This window comes from Papaver somniferum, chromosome 8 (genome assembly GCF_003573695.1).
Source record: "Papaver somniferum cultivar HN1 chromosome 8, ASM357369v1, whole genome shotgun sequence".
NCBI lineage: Eukaryota > Viridiplantae > Streptophyta > Magnoliopsida > Ranunculales > Papaveraceae > Papaver > Papaver somniferum.
In genome coordinates this window covers 29,952,339-29,976,283 of record NC_039365.1, presented here as the reverse complement: position 1 = coordinate 29,976,283, position 23,945 = coordinate 29,952,339, and the positions used below count along the sequence as shown (strand labels likewise).

Sequence of the window (23,945 nt, the reverse complement as noted above, 5' to 3'; positions counted from 1 at the left end):
GTGATTGATAATTCTAGGCTATTCTTTGGGAATATAAGTCCGGGTTATCAATTGGTTCATGTTCACCTTGATTTATCAAAAGACGGAACAAAAAATTGTAGGTATTTCTGTGGGAAACAGATTTATCTATTACCATAGACTTTTATGTGTGATACAGATTTGTTTATTAACGTCTTCAACTTTGGGTCGTAGCTGTTAGAGCATTGCTCGGTTGAACCCACCAATCGTTGGTATGTCAAGTTTGGTTGTCATATTTTAGTGAATCAAAACTCATGTTAAGAGTCGCTTGATTATGTACTAGAGTCAACTTCGTATAGGTTAGCTTGAAAGTATTAGGATATGAGACATTACAAGTATTGCGAAGTCTTGAAGATGTGAAGAAGCAAAGAGCTACAACAACAACAATCATCCTTCCACTTGAGGTTAGTGATATTTGACTTGAACTTTTTCATTCCCTAACGTATCTTTCAAGTCGTGCATATTGAAAACATAACTGCGAAGCATATATAAACTCTAGATAGACATAATATTAAGGAATACAATACGAGGTTTATTGCTTAACCATTAAACTTTGTAGATAAGACATCGCCATAATCATTTGAATGCTATTCGGATTATATATGGGTATGAGGTGAGGATTTCATCCTAGGGAACAATGTTTACATGTGTTCTAAGGAAGTAAGTTCATAAACTTGTTTGTGGACCGAAAAGAAAATTTTCAGGTGTTATTGGTTTTTTTATTCATTGCATATCTTATGAACAACCAATATGTGTGATAGAGTATAACCGCTCACAACTTGTTGTGTTCTTGGTAGAACTATTCACAAAGACCTGACTTATGTATTGGTATAACTTTTATTAGTAAAATAGATCTTAAGTAATCACCTGTGGTATGATCAGATTTTGTATGTCTGACCAATTAAAAGGAAAGGGGAACCGATCCTTGTAAGGGGTGCAGTACATCAAAGGGAACCGATCCTTGTATGGGGTGCAGCAAGGTTTATAGCATAAAGGGGAACCGATCCTATGGACATGTGCAACACGTTTTTAGGCAAAGGGGAACCGATCCTATGGACATGTGCAACACATATAAGTTAGATACCATATATGTGGGGAACCGATCCTAGTACCTAGGCAACCGAATTTTTGGAAAGCTAGTGTGACTATGCACAGTACTCACATGGAGGTAGAACCGAAACTTGTTTTGGTAGAACCGTAAACCCATGATTGTGATTGAATGTTGGTTTTATCAATCACATAGTTCTTGAAAGTTAGATGAACCAATTATAAACTTGTTTGGAAGTGTGGCAAATCGGTTTCAAGGTTGTAAGTGTGAAAGAGAACTTACAAAGTAGAGATGTCGACAAACTTTGAACACGTGTTGTGAATGTGTATTTCTTTAATTGTTCAAAGATATTCCTTAACGGCTAAGGGAAGAGAATCCCAGGATCGAAACATAAGCAAGTTAAGAATCTTTTAATTAAGGTTATTAATTTCATTTTGTAGGGAAATTACAGAATTAGTAATGTGAATTTACTAATTATATTTTCCGAGAGATTTCGATCGTTATATTTGGATAGAGCATTTCCAGGAATTATGAAAACCGAATCTGTGCTTTTGTGAATATCTTGAGAATATTTTCGGTCTTGGAAATTCCTTGGTGTCCAAACTTCCTTGTCTATAAATACTCGAAATTTTCCTTTCTAGCAAACTAATCCTTCGTAACAACATATTTACTCTTTTATTGTTGTTACTGGTGTAGCCGCCTATTCGGAGAAGAGAGTAAGATAATTAGGCAAAATATCTTACTCCTGCTCAGTATAAAGTCTTCTTTGGGATTGAGAAGCTATAGCGTGTACCGTTGGTGGGAAACTAGATAATTGCGGTTTATCTTTTGTTTTCGATTGACTAACGGTGGTTGAAATCTGATTGCACCTAGTTTGTTTATTCTTGAGAATCTTCTCTTCTGATATAAGATTCACTCAAACTAGTTCAGAGTTTCGACAGGGATCTTTAGAATGTTGTTAGTTATAAAGACGATCTTGTGATAATACATTGTTAACAGACTCCGTTCTGTGCGTGATTGATCATAAGAGATTCAAGTGATTGTGTGCAGGTTTTTACTTAAGATTTAAGAAGATTTGAAGAAAAAGAAGATATTGAATATCTGACTTGGATTTTATAATATTTGGTGTGCACAATACTTGTTTCGGTAAAATAGGATCCAATTAATAATCGGTTTATCCTTGTGGTAGATTGGATTGATTAACTGAGTAAATCGGCATAAACACGATTCTTCGGATTATAGGTGTTGTTGGCTTAATCTTAAACGATTACCTTTGGGTGATTAAATACAAGATAGATCTAAGGACCCGACGAAGGAGTTTATGTTGAGATAAACGGAAGATCCTTTGTCCGACTCATATCACTTGGTTGAATAGGGTTGATACCAAACAGATTTGTTGTTCCTTTACTGTTTGGAATACGAACCAAAAGAATTATTTCAAGTACGTGACTTATTTATAAGTTGGAGGCGTAGGAATACAGAAGGAACTAGGTGAACTATATGGTTAGTTACTTGGTCTCAACTATACGAAGTTAGTGTAATTTTGTGTAGCGGCTTAATCCTGAGAGTATTCAATTCTGGAAAAGGTCCCGGAGTTTTTATGCATTTGCAGTTTCCTCGTTAACAAAATCTTGCTGTGTCATTTACTTTTATATTCCGCATTACACAAACGTTAATTCCTATTTACTTGATAAGCAATCCTATTGTGTTTGGTTATGTCCGAACCTTTGTATCAAGTAAACATACTTCGTTGTTATATTGTCTCGATATCGTATCCATAGACGATCACACGAAGTATGAACCGATTAGTTGTATTGTCTCGACTCAATCCATAGAAAATCACTTTCGGAGAAAGGAATTATAGGTAGGAAAAGTTTTAGCTTGAGGTATATTTGGGTACCCTCGCCTTTTCAGTATCAACTTTTAGGTAGGAAAAGTTTTAGCTTGAGGTATATTTGGGTACCCTCGCCTTTTCAGTATCAACTTTTAGTTGTGGGTGAGATCAACTAAGGTAATCAAGTGCGTAGTATCCTGCTGGGATCAGAGACTAAAGAGCGCAACTGTACCTTGGATCAGTGTGAGATTGATTGGGGTTCAACTACAGTCCAGAACAAAGTTAGTTTGTAGTAGGCTAGTGTCTGTAGCGACTTAATATAGTGTGTGTTCAATCTGGACTAAGTCCCGGGGTTTTTCTGCATTTGCGGTTTCCTCGTTAACAAAACTTCTGGTGTCTGTGTTATTTCTTTTCCGCATTATATTCTGTTATATAATTGAAATATCACAGGTTGTGCGTTGAATCGGTCAATTGGGAAATCCAACTTTTGATTGTTGATTAAAATTGTTTGATCCTTGAACATTGGTCTTTGGTACCGTTCAAGTGATTTCTCTTGTATTCAATTAGACTCGCAGATTTCTATTTTCTTGAGTAAGTACGAGAAAGTGAGATATAGCTCTTTGATATACTTTCGTTAAGATTGAGTCTGACTGTCTAGTTGATTCTCTTAAATGTATATTAGAGTTTGTCCATACAGATTGCTAAGCAAAATATTGAGTGTGGTTGTTAGACCCCCGCTTTTCACTTAGGGTATTATCATCACTTATATTCCATTCGGAAAAATTTATCTGCCAAATCGGGGTTGTCGATGATGGTTTTTAACTTAGGGCGAAAACTTTAAAAGTCTGTCTACCTGAACTGGCATCAGGAATGCTGGACCTTGATATGCTCACATTCCGTAAGGAATTTAAAGAATATATCAAAATCTGGGGAGAGCTTATGCCTCTCTTCTCATACATATATAGATATGTTTATGAGCTTCGCCTGGACGAACTCAGAAATATACGTATATGTATAACAATATTCGCTACGTAATGTAGTACCTACATATATAAAATTATCAGAACAGTATTGGTGCATGTTTCCATAATCCCAGACGTTCTAATATTTTATCATGAAAACTCAACCTCCTAGATGAATTGCTCACTAGCATAGAGCCAATTGAGTACTTATTTAGTGCAATGTTCCCCAGCTGAACTCTTAATACTTACTGATCAAGAGCATCGCAGGTTGTGCCAACAAGACCAGATAGCTGCCATGCTACTTCCAAGAGTAATAATTTTGTGCTAATGCGCAAAATTCACTTAATTTATTCAATTTTGTGTTAATACACAAATTTCAATTATTTGACCTAATTTTGTGTCAACTCACAAAATTTGATTATTTTGCCCAAGCAAGATATCTCTATTCCTATTGGTCGAGACTAATCCTAGGCAAGCTATGAATTAATGATTCTTGTGGGTGGATATAAAACCTTAGCCAAGGTCGAAAAATTGAATTAAAGTTAAACCGTGACTGACTAAGGGATTAACGAATCTTCCGTGACTAGGTTAGTCACGGAAGGAGCTTGGTCGTATCCTTTTCCGGCCGATCCAACAAGATCCATGCCTCCTATAGCCGACCAATCACGTCTCATATTGACTACTTGTCTCCCCTTTTTTAATTGACTAATCAAACTCATAGCCTGTATATATGCTCCGCTTCTAATAGTCGGCCAATGTAGTCTAGTCAAGCTGTTTAGTTTTATTAAAATTAAATCTTGGCCTCCCAAGTCAGTCGTAAAACAATCATGACCACCCAACTTGGTTGGGAAAATTAGAAAGCCTAGCTCCTCCCATGCTCGGTCAATCAGAGGCTATACTGACTATCTGTCGCTCATCTATTGTCTTGGACAATCAGATCGGTCTTAGCCTATATACTCCGCTTCCAATAGCCGGCCAAAGTAGGCTAGTCGAGCTACGTAGATTTATTTAAAACTAAATCTTGGCCGCCCAAGTCAGTCGCAAAACGATCACGACCATCCAACTTGGCCGGATGGTTTAACTATCCTGGCTCTTACTATGCTCGACCGATCAAGCTCCATGATGACTACATGTTGCCCTTCTATTTTTTCAGCCAATCAGGTCGCTTGTAGCCTTCATGCTCCGTTCCTAATGACTAGCCAATGTAGGCTAGTCGAGCTGCCTTAATACCTTATTAGGTTAAATAAAATCGTCCATGTTAGTTGTATATTGATCTTAACCGCTCAACTTAACTGGCTGATTTGACCTGTTTAAATTCAATTTTGGTCGATCAATGAGTTATCATGACTACTATCTGTCATCCCTATCCTCGACGGACCAATCAAATCGTCCATAGCTAAAATATACCGCTATCAATGGTCGACCAAATAGGACCGACCAGGCTCCTTTAAAAAACCATATAAAAGGATCTGTGACAGATACAGACCGTCCATTATGAGCGATAAATTATATGTATTGGTTTTATAACTTAATAACATAATTTGTTTAAGAACGCCAATTACTAGTATTTCAGTGCTTCTTCTGGCAAGTCATATGAGACTTGACCTGTCACTGCCTACTTGCAACATAGCTTGCATGTGATTGGTTGAAACCTGCATGTCTTACATGTATGATCAACATCACATACTTAGTTGAGTGGATGATCGCATCTTCTTCATCACCTCTCACAACTACTCTTATCTGGGTGCAATCAAAGTTTCAACAACTGTTAGTCAATCAAATCAACTATGGAAAACTAAAATAACAATGCAATTATCTAGTTTCTCACCAACGGTACTCGGAGAGATTTTAACTTCCACATAAGTCTTTACACGAGCGGTCATAAGATATTTCGCCTAATTAGGGTACTTCCCTCGCCGGATAGACGGCTCCACCAGAAACAACACGAATGAAATGCAAACTCAACTATTTATAAACCAAGGTGGTTTGGACAACAAGGAAATTCCAAAACTGAAAATGTTCTCAAGATACGCAATAAGTTCCTAATTTCAGTTTTCCTATTCCAACGAATACCCAACCTGTAATTCCAAAATCTCTCATTAGAAAATATTTAATATTAGTTTAGCACTTAATTAATATAATTTTCCAATACATATATTTTGATTTGCTAGAAAATCAAAAGCATATAATTAGAGCTGCACAAGACCCGACGCTCTTACCCGAACCCGCCCGTACCCAATGAAACCGTGAGTTTTTAAACCGAACCAGCCCGTAGCGGTAGTTGATAATGAATATAAAAACTCGATATAGATGGGTTGGTAGTTGGTTATGATTTAAAACCCACTTGAACGTACCCGAAAAATCCTATAAATACGGAGCGTTGATAGAAAGTTAATGGACAATGGAGAATGAATTCCACTTATGTTTTAATTCTAATGGAAAACATTAAAAGTATAACAGGCTAAAAGAGCTAAGAAACACTGATGAGTATTCTCCAAATGAAAGACAGAAGCGGGGACTATAATAGCAGCATAATTAATGCTCCAGTTGGATAATCTCCACGGTATGATGTGTTGTGGGTACTCCACTGTCCATTATGAAATGATAAATTTATTCTTAATTCTTGGAGTTTGTTGTCGTTCGTGCAAATCACAGTAAAAATATGTTGTAGTAGTGCTATTTCCAATGGGGAGTAAATGGTTGCTTCATTTACCTTCCCCATTCCATTACGCTGGAATTCATTCTTGACACCATTTCCCAAATATATGAGATCAACTGACAACCGTGTTAATGCGAGTTTAAACCTGAAACCAACCGGATCGTAGAGGGTGGGTCAAAACCCGAACTGAAAATTAGGCGGGAGGGGTTGGTAGTTGGTTTTAGATGAAACCTGAACCCAACCCATGTGCATCTCTACCTATAATCGAAAATCTTAATTAAAAGATTCTCAATATTTCGAATTGGGATCACCTTGAGTATCAACGAATATCTTTGGACAATAAAAGATAAGATTTTTATTCATGTCCAAATTATGTCGACATCCAGAACTTTCCTATTTAGCAAACCCTAATTCCAAACTCACACAAAACCGTAAAGTAATATGTGAATATGAAGGATCGATTTTGGCCGTGGGAGCGGTTCTACCATGACTCCCAACAATAGCTAGGATCGGTTCTACAAAGAACATATAAGTTTCGTATATGTAATTCCTTTAAACATAGTTTCCTAGGATGAAATCACACCTACATCCAATACACAATCAAGTAACGAGTTGTTGATGCCACATTTACGAAATTCAAAAGATAAACGTTATAATTCGTAACCAATTATTCTTTCTTGACACTTTGATCATAATAAAATGATCCCAAGTATAATACTAGAGTATTAAATATAACCTCGCATGTTATGTTTTCCGTCTTAAGCGACTTGAAAGCAACGATAGGAACGGAAACAAGTAAATTCAGTATCGCTAACCTCAAGTGGAAGGATGATGTATTCATTGTAGTCGATACGTATTCACGATCTTCAGATCTTCCGAGTAATACCTATTCAAAAGACGAAGGTACCCAAATATACCACAATCTTTTTGTTAGAGAATTGCTCGGTCGAACTCGCATGCGTTATTATCTCAAGCATGTTTGTCAATGTTAGTGATCAAAACTATAAGTCTTGATTTCTAGTCTACTATAGCTAAGTCTCGGACTAGGATAGAAAATGTAGTTGAGCTCAAGGACTTCATGGCGATTCATCATACAAGAAGAAGAAATACTCAAAGAACCGGTGGAACTTCTCGACAAAAAGGTATGTGAAGACTTGAACTTATCTGTCACTCAAAAGTCTATCTACTCTATCTCCTACTCTTTGAGACAAGAAGTCGTATGCTATATATAGACTTAGATTATACACATTTGGTATTTCGAGCCGAGTATACCTCGCCTATCTATATCTAACAATATGTGTTGGTAAGCATTTCGCTTCGACCATGTTTATCTTTACCTAGTGACGAAAATCATGATATGTTTCAATCACTTTGAAAATTGCTTTGACGAGAAATAGTGTAACAACTATATAACGTCCTCTAAGAATGTTTCAATGATTGGAATGAGAGTTTAGATTACATAACCAATGATGGACATAAGTATTGTTGTGGAAACACATATGTGCATAAGTCCTATTCCTTGAACCAAAGTTTGCGAACTTTGTTGATCAAGAGAAACCGGAAGAATGGCTTGTTTTCAAGTCCGCGAACTGCCGAACTTCTCATCCCGAGAAATTCTGCTGGAGTTGACAAACTAGTTTCCTGAGTACCAGTCCGTGAACCGGCAGAAGGTCTTTTGCCGAGATTTTCTGCTGGAGTTTGTAAACTCTACCCGGTTGCTTAAGTCCGCGAACCTAGTGTGCGAACTTAAGAAGGTTATATATCTAAAGATGATTTCTAAACTTAATCTTAAAAAGATTAAGGAATGCAGTTTGCAAACCGTGGCTATAAAATTTCATGAACCTATTCAAGTGAATCAAATCATCTTTGCTTCAATTGTGTCTTGTATAGTACATGAGATTTCGTTGCAATTGAACAACTCTCTAACTGGTTCATTTGAAGTCACTTGAACTAGTTATGGTGAAGAAGAACATGGTTGATATGAAATGCTCATATGGCTAACCAATTGGTTAACTATTGTTGAACCAACAAGTGCATATGTTTGGTTACGGTTAACAAACCTAGAAACGTGCATTGTCAAGTGTGTATAACAAGCTAAGTTTTCGATCTAACGGCTGAGAAATATTAGCTTGAATCTAAATCAGGTTTTTATCTAACGGTGGATATTGATTGCTTTGTTACCAAGGCAAAACCCTGATTTGAAAGACTATATAAAGGAGACATCTAGTATTGTGCAAAAATAATCCCCACACCTTACTTGTGATACTAATTTGCGTGCTAGATTCGTTTCTCCTTTAACCTTTGGTTTTATTATTCTAAAACTAGGTTAACGACTTAAATACTTCATTGGGATTGTGAAGCCAGATCGATACTACTTTTATCGTAGTTGTGTGATCTGATCTTGCATCTTCTATCGTACGAGTACAATCAAATTGATTGTCTTGAGATTGATATCTCTGATAGGCAAGATATAAAAAGTAGTCACAAACATCTTCGTCTCATTGTTTGTGATTCCGCAACATCTTGTTTCGCTACCATACGATTAAGATTGTTTTGAGGTGATTGATAACTCTAGGCTGTTCTTCGGGAATATAAGACTGGATTATCAATTGGTTCATGTTCACCTTGATTATTATCAAAAGACGGAACAAAAAATTTAAGGTTTTTCTGTGGGAGACATATTGATCCTTTGATAGACTTTCTGTGGGAGACAGATTTGTTTATTGTTAAATCCTGCGATTTTGGGTCGTAACAACTCTTAGTTGTGGGTGAGATCATCTAAGGGAATCAAGTGCGAAGTATCCTGCTGCGATCATAGGCGTAGAGAGTACAATTTTACCTTGGATCAGTGGGAGACTGATTGGGGTTCAACTACAGTCCAGTCCAAAGTTAGCTTGGAGTAGGCTAGTGTCTGTAGCGGCTTAATATAGTGTGTGTTCAATCTGGACTAGGTCCCAGGGTTTTTCTGCATTTGCGGTTTCCTCGTTAACAAAATTTCTGATGTCTGTGTTATTTCAGTTTCCGCATTATATTGTTTTATCTTTATAATTGAAATAATACAGGTTGTGCGTTAGATCATCAATTAGAGTAATCCAACCTTTGGTTGTTGATTGTCATTGATTGATCCTTGGATATTGGTCATTGGTACCATCAAAGTTATTCCTTGTATTTGATTATTACTCACATTTTTTGTTTGAGGAAATCAAATCAAGAGAGAGATATAAACTCGTTGATGTACTTTTAATTGATTGAGTCTTGTTGATTCTCTTAAAAGTATATTTGAGTTTGTCCATACAGATTTCTAAGCGAAATATTGGGTGGTGTTGTTAGACCCCCGCTTTTTCAATTGGTATCAGAGCAGGAAAACACGTTCAAGACCTCAAAAGTCTGTGTTTGTAGCGATCTGACTATATGGACCATACAGTCTCAATTGACGCTTCACCAGGTTTAAAAAACAACCGCAGAAAAAAGTCTGATAAACCGGTTACTCTTCAAAAGGGGTTGGATGAACAAATCCGGATCATCTCTGATCTTGTTGCAGAAATTGAAATTCATAAGGATTTGATATCTGGTAATAGTCCCTTGGTGAATCTGAGAAACTCTAGTAGTTCCTCTCTAAATAATTGTCAAAGATCAGATGGTAATCAACGACAGGTTGTTGTGAAAACTGATGTGACAAGGAACCACTCAGACAAACTTCAAAGTTTTGGCCCGTATTGTTGTTGTGATTCTTCCAATCACCTTCAACAAGTTTGTATGTCGTTTCAAGAGAGTCGGAATGTTGCAAGTAATCCTTGTAAGAAAACTAAACAAATTTTTGTTACTCTAAAATTACAAACAAAACTATCAGGGAATTCTAAACAGAAAAGTACTGATAGTATGGGTACCTTTGCCTTAAATCCTACATATCCCTTTAAATGGTTTCTTTACAGTATATGTAGTTATTTAGTATATATGATAGGCGATTCTCCATGGTGTGTGTCATCTATCGACTATGAAGGTGGAAGAGATTCTACAGCCAAAACAAAAGGTCAACTTCAAATTATGTGCAAATTTGGTTATTCCCTTTCACAAGTGGAACCAGGAAATTCTGATGAAACTCTGAAAAATCCCCTTTGGGTGAAAGAAATGCATGAAGAGTTAAATCAATTTCAAAGACAAGACGTGTGGGATCTTGTACCATGTATTTCCAATATCAATATTATTGGTTCTAAATGGGCATTTAAGAATAAATCCGATAAATTAGGCACAACTGTCAGGTATTCACAGATTGAAGAACTAGAGTTTGACGAAACCCTTGTTGTGATATGTCCTGAGTCCACTCAACTTTTGTTAGATCATCCTTGTTTTCTTAAGGACAAGCTGTTTCAAATGTATAATTGTCATAGGCCCTATGAGACGAGTGTTTCCAGAATCAAAAGAAGGAGGATTTCTGCTCACATAACAAACCTTGAAAATTCATGATGTGATAAACAATGGGAGATTTTGGCTCACAACGTCTCTATCTAACTCCATAGACGTTCGCATCCTCATCTTTAACTTGAGAAAATGGGGTTTTGCGTCTTTTTGGCTCAAGTAGTATTTTCTTGGTTTAAAAGTTTGTTTAAAACTATATAAATAATGACTCTTTAAAACTACAAAAGAATTGTTGTCTAGGGTTTTAATCGTTCGTAAACATTGTGTTATTCCCCAAAGGAACACCATTTTATGGCTCCTATAACTAGAGGAAGCGCAAGCAGGGATGCAGTTGTAGCAGCTAACGTACATCGGTGTACAAGAATTTCCTCCACAAGGGTGACGAAAGTGAAGGCTGCAATTAATGGTAAAAGTCCTTCCTCAAACTGGTTCTTGTCTTTTTATCAAAGTGATGGTAACTTCAGGAACCAGGTAAAAGAGTTCATCAGCAAAAGAAACAATTTAAAAGCTCAAATCTCTTCATCTTTGGAAGAGTTAATTCACTATGAACGGATGTTGTCTCTAACAACGAACACCGTACATAAACTGAAAGGAGAACTTAGTAAGTTGACAGTTATTTCCAAAGAGTTGGAGGAATTGAATGATCCCATTATCAATGGTTTCTTCAACAACGATAACGAATTCTCTGAAGAATCCTTGGGAAAGCTTCATGTTGCCTAATATGTCTTTTTTTTGGTTTAGTTGGAAGAATAACTAGTGCTTTGAATAGCAATGATTGTGACTACACATAGTCATTATTTTCATCTTTTTTTTAGATTTGGGTTTATTTTCTAAAAATATTAAAAATATGTTATTGCAGTATTAATCTTTATGATTTTGTGATATTGCAATTTGTTATGGGATATGTGTGTTTGCATCCGTGAACTTTGATTGTCCCATACTTTGTCAAAAGTAAAGTCGTTCGTGGTCGGTATTCACGTACTGATAAAAGAATGAATGAACTTTTGACAAATACAAAAGTTAAGCCTATATTGTCAATTTATTTGATGGAAGATAGGTTAAAATCTTTTGTATTCAAGGATTATGTCTATATATCATTATGCAAATAGTGATGGGAAGATAGAATGAATCCTTGTGTATTCCGCAGTATTGATCATCCCTGATCCATATTTTATGTATTACTGTGAGGCTCCGTAATGTGTCTTATGTTGAGCACGATACAACCAAGTTGATTAATTTTTTATTAGCTTTGTTGGTTGTTCCGTAAGGTACTTTATGTTGAGCATTCTTGAACTAAATTAATCATCTTGTTTGGTTATTTAGTTATTGCTCCATAAGTCTTTTTATGTCGAGCAAAAAAAATGACAATTAAATTGATTACTTTTGTAATTAGTTTGGTTGTGTATTCCAATTAGGTTAATTATGGGTTCTCTTGTAATTAATCTAGTTGAGTATTTTCATACTCCGTAAGATTCCTCTTATGTTGAGTATATGAACGACTATCCTATTCATTTTCTAATGGTTATGTTAGTCGTATGCTCCGTAAGTTCTCTTATGTCGAGCATAATCAATTGAATTGATCACTTTTTGTGCTTAATTTGATTGCGTATTCCGATTAAATTAATCATGGGTTTACTTGTGATTAATTTGATTGAGTTTTTGGATATAGAAAATCATTCTCATGGTTTTTGGTGTCCAATAAAAATCCTTCTTTTCTTTTGAAATTAAGGTCGCTCTTGTTGTTCCCTTGGAATGACATCAAATGGGGGAGAGTTATTTTGAACTTGTGCTTAATGGTCATATCTTTAGGGGTGTGCGGCTGTTGAATTTTAGAGGGGTTATCTTATATCTTTAAACTCCTTGATGAATGCATTTAGCTTCGGCTTTATGATTGCATCTAAATTAGTTGGTATGTAGTTTTTTTCTTTTAGTCATGAAATGTCTCTTTCGGAAATTTCATTATGATCCCGTTCTTGTACGTTTTTTTCTTTTAGTCATGAAATGTCTCTTTCGGAAATTTCATTATGATCCCGTTCTTGTACCTTTGCCAATTTTATTGGCAAAAAGGGGGAGAATTAATATGTAGTTCATACTACAAATACATATGGTTTTCGGATCATTGTGTAAGGGGGAGTGGTTTCTATTTGAGATGGGGTATTGACTAAGGGGGAGTGATACATATCACCATAGTATTATTGTTGAAGTTGTGATACAATTGGACTTTGACATGGTGTAATAATACTATAACACTGTATAACAATGATCGAGACCGATGATTTCTCATTGTTATATCTACGGATCTTCAACAAGGGTGACGCTAAACTTACAACCTTTGGGATCATTGGAGTACTTGGAAGTGACGAAGATTTCGAGGAATGTTGAAGATTAGACATGTGGAGTAGGAGCTACTAAAGTTTCTTTATCTTTTTTGTATTCCATATGTATTGATAGTTGTGTCACTAAAATTGACAAATGGGGTGATTGTTAGAGCATTCCTCAGTCGAAATCGCATGCGTTGCTATCTCAAGCATGTTTGTCAATGTTATTGATCAAAACTATAAGTATTGATTTCTAGTCTATTATAGCTAAGTCTCGGACTAGGATAGAAAGTGTAGTTGAGCTCAAGGACTTCATGGGGATTCATCATACAAGAAGAAGAACTACTCAAGGAACCGGTGGAACTTCTCGACAAAAAGGTATGTGAAGACTTGGACTTATCTGTCACTCAAAAGTCTATCTACTCTATCTCCTACTCTTTGAGACAAGAAGTCGTATGCTATATATAGACTTAGATTATACACATTTGGTATTTCGAGCCGAGTATACCTCGCCTATCTATATCTAACAATATGTGTTGGTAAGCATTTCGCTTCGACCATGTTTATCTTTACCTAGTGACGAAAATCATGATATGTTTCAATCACTTTGAAAATTGCTTTGACGAGAAATAGTGTAACAACTATATAACGTCCTCTAAGAATGTTTCAATGATTGGAATGAGAGTTTAGATTACATAACCAATGATGGACATAAGTATTGTTGTGGAAACACATATGTGCATAAGTCCTATTCCTTGAACCAAAGTTTGCGAACTTTGTTGATCAAGAGAAACCGGAAGAATGGCTTGTTTTCAAGTCCGCGAACTGCCGAACTTCTCATCCCGAGAAATTCTGCTGGAGTTGACAAACTAGTTTCTTGAGTACCAGTCCGTGAACCGGCAGAAGGTCTTTTGCCGAGATTTTCTGCTGGAGTTTGTAAACTCTACCCGGTTGCTTAAGTCCGCGAACCTAGTGTGCGAACTTAAGAAGGTTATATATCTAAAGATGATTTCTAAACTTAATCTTAAAAAGATTAAGGAATGCAGTTTGCAAACCGTGGCTATAAAATTTCATGAACCTATTCAAGTGAATCAAATCATCTTTGCTTCAATTGTGTCTTGTGTAGTACATGAGATTTCCTTGCAATTGAACAATTCTCTAACTGGTTCATTTGAAGTCACTTGAACTAGTTATGGTGAAGAAGAACATGGTTGATATGAAATGCTCATATGGCTAACCAATTGGTTAACTATTGTTGAACCAACAAGTGCATACGTTTGGGTACGGTTAACAAACCTAGAAACGTGCATTGTCAAGTGTGTATAACAAGCTAAGTTTTCGATCTAACGGTTGAGAAATATTAGCTTGATTCTAAATCAGGTTTTTATCTAACGGTGGATATTGATTGCTTTGTTACCAAGGCAAAACCCTGATTTGAAAGACTATATAAAGGAGACATCTACTATTGTGCAAAACTAATCCCCACACCTTACGTGTGATACTAGTTTGCGTGCTAGAGTAGTTTCTCCTTTAACCTTTGGTTTTCTTATTCTAAAACCAGGTTAACGACTTAAACACTTCATTGGGATTGTGAAACCAGACTGATACTACTTTTATCGTAGTTATGTGATCTGATATTGCATCTTCTATCGTACGAGTACAATCATATTGATTGGCTTGAGATTGATATCTCCGATAGGCAAGATATAAAAAGTAGTCACAAACATATTCATCTCATTGGTTGTGATTCTGCAACATCTTGTTTCGCTACCATACGATTAAGATTGTTGTGAGGTGATTGATAAATTTAGGCTCTTCTTCGGGAATATAAGACCGGATTATCAATTGGTTCCTGTTCACCTTGATTATTATCAAAAGACGGAACAAAAACTTTAGGGTTTTTCTGTGAGAGACAGATTGATCCTTTGATATACTTGTCTGTGGGAGATATATTTGTTCATTGTTAAAGCCTGCAATTTTGGGTCATAGCAACTCTTAGTTGTGGGTGAGATCAGCTAAGGGAATCAGGTGCAAAGTATCCTGCTGGGATCAGAGGCGTAGGGAGTACAACTGTACCTTGGATCAGTGGGAGACTGATTTGGGTTCAACTACAGTCCAGTCCGAAGTTATCTTGGAGTAGGCTAGTGTCTGTAGCGGCTTAATACAGTGTGTGTTCAATCTGTACTAGGTCCCGGAGTTTTTCTGCATTTGCGGTTTCCTCGTTGACAAAATTTATGGTGTCTGTGTTATTTCAGTTTCCGCATTATATTGTTTTATCTTTATAATTGAAATAATACAGGTTGTGCGTTAGATCATCAATTAGAATAATCCAACCTTTGGTTGTTGAATGTCATCGATTGATCCTTGGATATTGGTCTTTGGTACCATCCAAGTTATTCCTTGTATTTGATTAGTACTCGCAGTTTCTGTTTGAGGAAATCAAATCAATAGAGAGAGGTATAAACTCGTTGATGTACTTTTAATTGATTGAGTCTTGTTGATTCTCTTAAAAGTATATTTGAGTTTTTCCATACAGATTGCTAAGCGAAATATTGGGTGGTGTTGTTAGACACCCGCCTTTTCACTTTTAAATGCCAACCTATAAGTCTGATACCAAGCGTGATCATCTATGGACAAAGTCGAGACAATACAACAACTATGGTATACACTTTGTGTGATCGTCTATGGATACGAAATCGATACAATACAACAACAAAGTGTTCACTTGATAATAGGAACGATATAGAACCTAAACACTATAGGATCAATATCAAGTGACTTGGATTAACGTATATGTGTAATTTACTTAATCATAATAAAAATTATAATGTGGAAATAAAGTAAATGACACAACAAGATTTTGTTAACGAGGAAACCGCAAATGCAGAAAAACCTCGGGACCTAGTCCAGTTTTGAATACTCTCATAATTAAGACGTTATACAAATTCTAATACCAACTTAGTATAGTTGATACCAAGTAGACTACTCCTAGATACTTAGTTTCCTCAGTATCCATGCGCCTTCGACTTCTAGAGTCACGTACGTGAATCACCAATCCTTTTGATCGTATCCCAGACAGTAAAGGATACAGTTGTTTGGTAACCCCTCTATTCAATCTTTGGTAATATAGGATATTTATGAGTTGTTGACAAAGGATCTTATGTTTAAACTAATAGACTCCTTTGTCTGGTTAGATCAATCTAAACTTTGACTGCCGAAATAACCAATTTCTGGATTTGCAATCATACAATATAGAGTTCGAAGAGCAACTATAAAGTGATGTCGATCTCACGGAACTATCTAATCAAGTCTATCGAAGATAAACACGATTCTAGTTGGATCTCATCCGATCAAGGTTTGTGCACTTAATCCAAAATATACGAAAATTAATAAGAAAATCTTTTCTTCAAATCTTCGTTTGTCTTCAATAATAACCTGCACAATACAACTTGAATCCTCTTGTGATCAATCACACACAGAACGAAATCTGTTAACAATGGATTATCACAAGATGTCTTTATATCCGAAAATGGTTCTAAAGATCCCGTCGATATTTTGATCTAGTTTGAGTGAGCCGTATATCAGAAGAATGTTCTCAATAATAAAAAAACTAGGTGCAATCAAAGTTTCAACAATCGCTAGTCAATCTAATCAATAATCGAAAACTAAAATAACAATGCAATTATCTAGTTTTCCACCAATGGTACTCGTAGAGATTCTTGATCTCACAAAAGTCTTTAAACGAGCGGTTGTAAGAGATTTCGCCTAATACTTTCCTCTCCAGATAGAAGGCTCCACTAAAAACAACACGAATGAAGTTTGCCTGGCTCTTAGGATAATTTGCAAGAAATGCAAACTCAAAAATTAAAGACCAAGGTTGTTTGGACAACAAGGAAATTCCAAAACCGAAAATATCTCAAGATATTCATTAAAGTACCTAATTTCGGTTTTCCTATTTCCAATTAATTACCAAACCATATTTTTGAAAACTCCCTTTGAAAACTTCTATTATTAGTGTAACACATTAACTAATAATATTTTCCAGGGGATATGCTTTAATTGCTGGTAATTAATACATATTATGAAAATCATAATTAAATGATTTTCAATATTTCGGTACGGGATCACGTTGAGTATCAAGGAATATCTTTGAACAATTAATGATAACATTTATGTATATATTCAAATAATGTCGACATCTAGAAATTTCTCAGCAAACCCTAATTCCAACCTTCACACAAAACATAAAGAGATATGTGAATATTGGAAACGCGGTTTTGCTCCTTGGGATCGGTTCTACCATGACTCACAATGTAAGTTGTGACCGGTTATACCATGCTTCCCAAACTAGGTTGTGACCGGTAACACCATGCTTCCCAGAGGTAGCTTGTGATCGGTTACACCTTACTTATCGAGTTAGCTTGTGAAAGGTTACATCTCGGTTCCCAAAGTACCTTGTGATCGACTATAACTAACTTCCCAAATTAGCCTGTGATCGGTTACACCTTGCTTCCAAAAGGTATCTTGTGACCAATTACAACTAACTTACCAATGTAGCTTGTGACCGGTTTCACCATGCTTCACAAAGTAGCTTGTGACCGATTACAACATGCTACACATCATAGTCTATGACCGGTTATACCTCGATTCTAAATATAAGTTAAGATCGGTTCTACCTTGTCATCTTGCGTTGGTCATCCAAAAGATATTCAATAAAGAACCAGACCAATCATGATTTCCTTTTCGATTATGAAAGTTCATACATCTACTTCCTTAAAATAATGTAATAATACATAGTTTTCTAGGATGAAATCACACCTATATATATCTTACACATAATCAAGTACCTAAATACAAAGATAATGTTGATGTCGTATTTACGAAGTTCCAAAAGATAAGCGTTTATACTTCTTAATTCAATAAATTCCTTGACACTTTGATCATAATGATATGACCAAGTATAACCACTAGAGTATTATATATATACAGCTTCACATGTTATATTTTCAATATAATCCGACTTGAAAGATACGTTAGGAACGGAAACAAGATCAAGTCAATATTACTAACCTCAAGTGGAAGGATGATGTCTTTGTTGCAGTCGTTACTTCTTCTCATTCTTCAGGTCTTCAGAGTAATACCTATACGTCTTAACATTCTTAGACTTTCTTGTCTAACCTAAACGAAGTTGACTCTAGTATTTAATCAAGCGACTCTAGATGAGTTTTGATACTAAAATATGACAACCAAACTTGGCATACCAACCCTTTGTGGGTTCAACCGACCTATTATCTTGTACTTGTATGTTTCAACATTCCTATACTTTTTAGTCTAACCTAAACGAGATTGTCTTTAGTACATTTAATCAAGCGATTCTGATTGAGTTTTGATACTAAAATATGACAACCAAACTTGACATACCAACGCTTGGTAGGTTCAACATCAATGCTCTAACGGCTGGTTTGAGCTTGCACATAATCTACATGCTGCTTTAACCAACAGTGCATCATTGAAACACCCCAAATCTCGACATCCCATTCCTCCTGCAGCTTTACTTTTATAAAGTTTAGGAAATGATATTAGACATATATTTATGCCTTCTTGTTTGCCCCACAAATAGTCCCTTTGTACTCCATTTAATTTATTTATGGTACTCTCGGGTATTTTGAAAGCACCCATCATATGTTATGGTATTGCATTAAGAACCGACTTGTTTATCACAGCTCTGCCTAATTTATATTAATATTAGTAAAACTAATAGTGATTATTAACAATATTCATTATTTTCTTTATTTCTTTCAATTGTCTTTTCATTTTTTCTTGATTTTATTTACTTGTTAGAAATTAATTAGTTGGATTTCTTTCCACCTAACTTTCCAAGTTCAAACAACTCATCTGGACTAAGGCAAAGGAAATGACTCATTAACATCCCAATAGCAAGGTAATTAGCTAAGTCGAATAAACCACAACATAAGCTATAAAATAAAAATACCGAATATTACAAGATCGGTATTAGGTTTTATTGGAGGGAATTTAGTAATTTCACCATTTTTAGACATCCATAATCCCCTCATCCAGATGGGAGAAAAATCTAGTAAGCCTCAAACTAACCGGGATATACAAAATTGAACGTAAGCTACAATATAAAAAATAGCCCGTGGGAGATATCGCACCATGACCAATCCATGTACGATTTGAACGAAATAAAATAAAATAAAATTCATTAGTTGTCGAAGTAGGTCAATGGGTAAGTCGCTAAATTAAGAGGCTAACGAGTTAATTTCATTTCTATCTTTAAATATCAATCCAACAAATTTAATGATTAAAAACTCGCCCTAAAATGCTTACGGAAAATGGGTCATTTGTCCAAATATTTTTAAAACATGGTTCTAATGGACGAGTAAAAATTAGTTTGGGTGAAATGGACACCAAAAGAATAGTAAGGATGAAACTGGAATTATCCTGGCTTAAACTTAAAAAATAGCGAGGATGAAACTAGATGCATCCTGATGTAAATTAAAAATAAGAAAAAATATTTGAAATGGGTAGGATGAAACTGTTTACATCCTAACTATTTTTATATTTTTGTCCATTTAAACAGTATCAAAATCTAGATATCTTTTTCACCCAGGAATTATTGATTTTGATCTTTTTAACCAATTCTGTAAAATGAATGTTTAGGGGTGATTCACTGAACATTTGTATAGAAATTAATGAAATTTACTTACGATGATATGCATCTTCCTTGGAGATGCAATAATATGAACTAATTCAAAAAGTAATTTGCATGATCCAAGAAACACCATTATTTCCACTTTAATGGAGGACCAAGCTTTTAGAACCCTGTGTACATTTATTGGGATCATTTATCCTCTAATCGACCAACTCCAGGGATTGGTAGGATGTTCCCCATAAGAACTTAGAGCTCAATACGTATATACACATAACCACCGGAGAGGTTCTATAACAAACTAGGCTAGAATAAAAAAAATGATAGTAACATTTTTATAGAAATGGAAGCCGGAACAATCACAAAGATTTCATAATATATTAAACCAACATGAAAAAGTGATAATAATATTTTTGCATAAAAAAAAAAAATATGTTGCAAGAAACGCTGTAATAAGTTTAACACTTTTACAAATGGAGATGTCCTTAGTAGGTACTGCTTCCCATCAACTAATTCATGGTTTCCCAAATTAATTTCTCATGGAAAAAATGCATGTAATTATGTTCCCTCCCGATCAAACAAGCTCACATATATGTATCATGAGATGTTATATACGATTTTTTTTTGATGAATCACACCGACCATCACTAAGCTTTCTAAATAAAAATCAACATACGCAGTTTACATAAACTCTAATTTTTCCTTAGCAGCTTTTGCTTCTTAGACCCTAACCAAGATTAAAGTATACAAATATCATCAACATACTTTATCAGCTTTTGCTTCTTAGACCCTAAACAAGGTATTCCTCGCAACCAAAATTTTCATGATTGGACTTCAAAAACATATATACAATAGTATAGCAAAAGCTAAATAGGTGAGAGCGGACGGAAATTCCCTGATGGAAGACCTTTCTGTAGGAACTGTCGTTGGGGTTAAGGATCTCTAATTCAGAAGTGCACAATAGTTCATAGATGATTTGGATTTCATTTAATAATGATAGTTTGGTGATTGATGATACCACACGGTGGATCTGGTCGTCAGGGATTGCATTTTTGATGAGTCATCGAAATAAAGTAAGTGGGATGTACTTTAAATTTATCCAAAAATACCCCTAATTATTTGCATAGTAATTTGACACTTGAAGCCATATTTCAGAGCTATTGTTCAATTTTCTTACTTTTACCTAACAAGCTCACACTGCGATGGTTTCATCAAGTGGTAACATTTTTGTTTCCTGGAAAGACGTTTATCCGTGGAGCCGACAAAAATGACCGTCGAATCTAGATAATCCCAAATAAACGCCTGTTGTGGGCAAAGGGGAGAACTCTCAGTTTATTCCAACAGTTCAGAAGAATTAGAATTCCAGCAGCAGGAGGGCATTGCCAAGTGTTTACATGTAATCTTTTTTGTTGTGACTTTGTTTAAGTGAAAGCTATGCCCGATAAAACCAGACTTTTACAATCAAGTGCCGAATTCATCCACGAAAGAATCTCATCAATTCGGTAAGTTGGCCACTTTATAATTTAAATCAAATTTGCAAAGAAAAGGTTTATCACTAAGAAACGATTAGTTTGGCCTGTAGAATCCGATCCCCAATATTTACAAATAAATTCATCATAAACATTTCAAAATATAAATCCAGTAAACCATTTATCTCTTGTGTAGCCGTTAGCTACTGACCAACAAACTCTCTCACTACGAACATCTTCCTTTCTCCTGCTATCCAACTACTTGGAAGTCATGGCCACAAGATGAAATGCTAAGGCATGGAAGACAATTATACATCCACTTTCTGGAATTCTTAACTATGTTTTTTTTTTTAGAAAGAGGAATTAAAATTTAGTTTTAGGAAAAATGTTTGATCGCGGGTGAAAGTAGAATAAGCAGTGCTAACTAATTGCGTTTGTTTTGAGCGAAATTATTCCCATTTTACACGAACCACGCCTCAGGCTCAGGGAAACATGGAAAAATAATTAACTTTTGTTTGCCAATGTTCTCGAAAGCAAAAACACAAAAAACCAGGCCTACATTGTTATACAAAAAGGTTTGTAAGCACGCAAACAAAGAACTGTCGATCTTTTCTTCTTCTTTTATACACGTCCACATTTAGCCACCGTTAATGATTAGTCCATTTTTCTTGAGTTTGTTTTTATGCTTCTCGAGCAAGATCCAGTCTGTAAGCTCCTTGAGCTATTTGCTTGCTTACCTCTGGTTGGTACTGTCTTGTTAAATGTTAAGGCACTAAAATGGACTCCTCCCATAACATATAGATTGATAGTATATAATTCGATGAGCTCTTTTGGCTCAAACTTATTACATGATAGATTGATAATATTACAAACTATTCATAATTAATTAACTGGTAATATGATTAGTAGTCGTTTCTTTTACTACCAATTAATTTAATGGTGATGATATTATTTTCATCACAGCAATAGGAGTATAATTTAGTAGCCGCCACCACCATGACCACCTCCTTCACCACTTCCACCACCGCTACCATACCCGGCCCCATGTTCACCTCCAGCTGCATACCCTGCACCACCGCCTCCACCACTACCGCCACCTCCTCCGTATCCTGCACCATGTGCTCCTCCAGCACCGTATCCACCCCCAGCACCTCCACCGGCTCCACTTCCACCACCGTATCCTGCACCGTGTTCACCTCCAGCACCATATCCACCACCACCTCCGCTACCACCTCCTCCACCACCACCGGCTCCATGCTCACCTCCAGCACCATATCCAGAACCACCACCAGCTCCTCCACCACTTCCATAACCAGCACCATGAGCTCCACCGGCACCATAGCCGCCGCCACCTCCACTACCACCTCCACCACCAGCACCACCACCGTGTTCACCTCCAGCACCATAACCAGCACCACCACCGCTACCACTTCCAGCACCGTACCCTGCACCATGTTCTCCACCAGCACCATATCCGGCACCGCCTCCTCCACCACTGCCTCCACCCCCACCATGTGCGCCTCCACCAGCAACTCCATAACCTGCACCACCTCCTTCTCCAGCACCACTACCGTACCCTCCTCCTGCTCCATGATTACCAACTAATCCAACTCCGTATCCACTACCTCCACCAGAACCTCCACCACCACCATACCCTCCTGACTCTACACCTACACCGAGTTCGCCATGACCAGCAGCTGCATAGCTAGCTTCTCCCTCGAGATTGTTAAGGAGATTTCTGGCAGCAGAACAGATGCTTAATCCTAATAACACAAAGAAAACCACACTTGCAACTCTTTTACGAATAGCCATCTTTTAGCTTGCTAATAAAATAAGGAGAGAATTTGTAACATAAATTGATGAGAATGCAATGGAACGGAGAATGGGTATTTATAGAGTTTGGAGAGGGGTCAAAAACCGCGTTGCATGCCAAAGAGATCAGAGAGAGATAAAAAGAAAAGATAGCAATGGTGGAGACTGAGTTAGCGCACATGCAGATGCACTTCATTGGGCCCATTATACACTATCATCACTTGCATACACCGGCCAATTAGTAGTAGACTAGTAGGAGAAGATAGAAGATAGTGTGATCTTGCTGTTGGCCATATTAAACAGTTAGTATAAGTACATTTCATTGTTTCTGGATAACTTTGAGTTCGTTTTAGGCTAAGGTTTTGAAATTTTGTATGTTTTTTCAGCATGAATTTGTTGTATTCACACTTCAACTCGCTTTCCGCTTTCGTTTGGAATAAAGTAATTCCACCAAAGATCAATGTTTTAGTTGGACTGAGGTTCATCGTAAGGTGAATACAATTGATGGGCTCCTAACTGAAGGGACTTATTTCTCTCTGGTGATGAGAAAGCGTCTATCGAACACATCTTATTGATCTCGCATGTTGCTGGCATTCTAAACTTACAAGATGTATGATTTGGCCTAGGACGTATGTTCGATTTTGTTTGTAGCTAGGAATTTTATACATAAACGCGTACAAAATTGTGTATTGGCATGATGATCATCACCTTCGTGGGGTTTTAGTGAAGAACCAGCTTT

At 36.3% G+C, this 23,945-nt stretch overlaps 1 protein-coding gene across 3 annotated transcripts; it reads right to left on the bottom strand.

Annotated features, from left to right (window-relative positions):
• Window positions 1-22,172: 22,172 nt before the first annotated feature.
• On the bottom strand, window positions 22,173-23,273 carry LOC113304730 (glycine-rich cell wall structural protein 1.8-like). 3 transcript variants are annotated; one of them, XM_026553876.1, is made up of 2 exons: window positions 22,502-23,273; window positions 22,173-22,447 (listed from the first exon to the last, which is right to left on the bottom strand). In XM_026553876.1, exons 1-2 carry the CDS (start codon window positions 23,204-23,206, stop codon window positions 22,373-22,375), a joined length of 780 nt encoding a protein of 259 aa, XP_026409661.1. In that variant the 5' UTR covers window positions 23,207-23,273; the 3' UTR covers window positions 22,173-22,372. The 3 variants fall into 3 exon arrangements, with proteins under 3 accessions (XP_026409661.1, XP_026409660.1, XP_026409658.1); XM_026553875.1 differs by having other exon boundaries at window positions 22,173-22,450; window positions 22,505-23,273; XM_026553873.1 differs by having other exon boundaries at window positions 22,173-23,272.
• Window positions 23,274-23,945: the final 672 nt, after the last annotated feature.

Bases quoted from the DNA above. Each gene is read 5' to 3' on its own strand.
- LOC113304730 (XM_026553873.1), bottom strand. From the start codon at position 23,206: ATGGCTATTCGTAAAAGAGTTGCAAGTGTGGTTTTCTTTGTGTTATTA.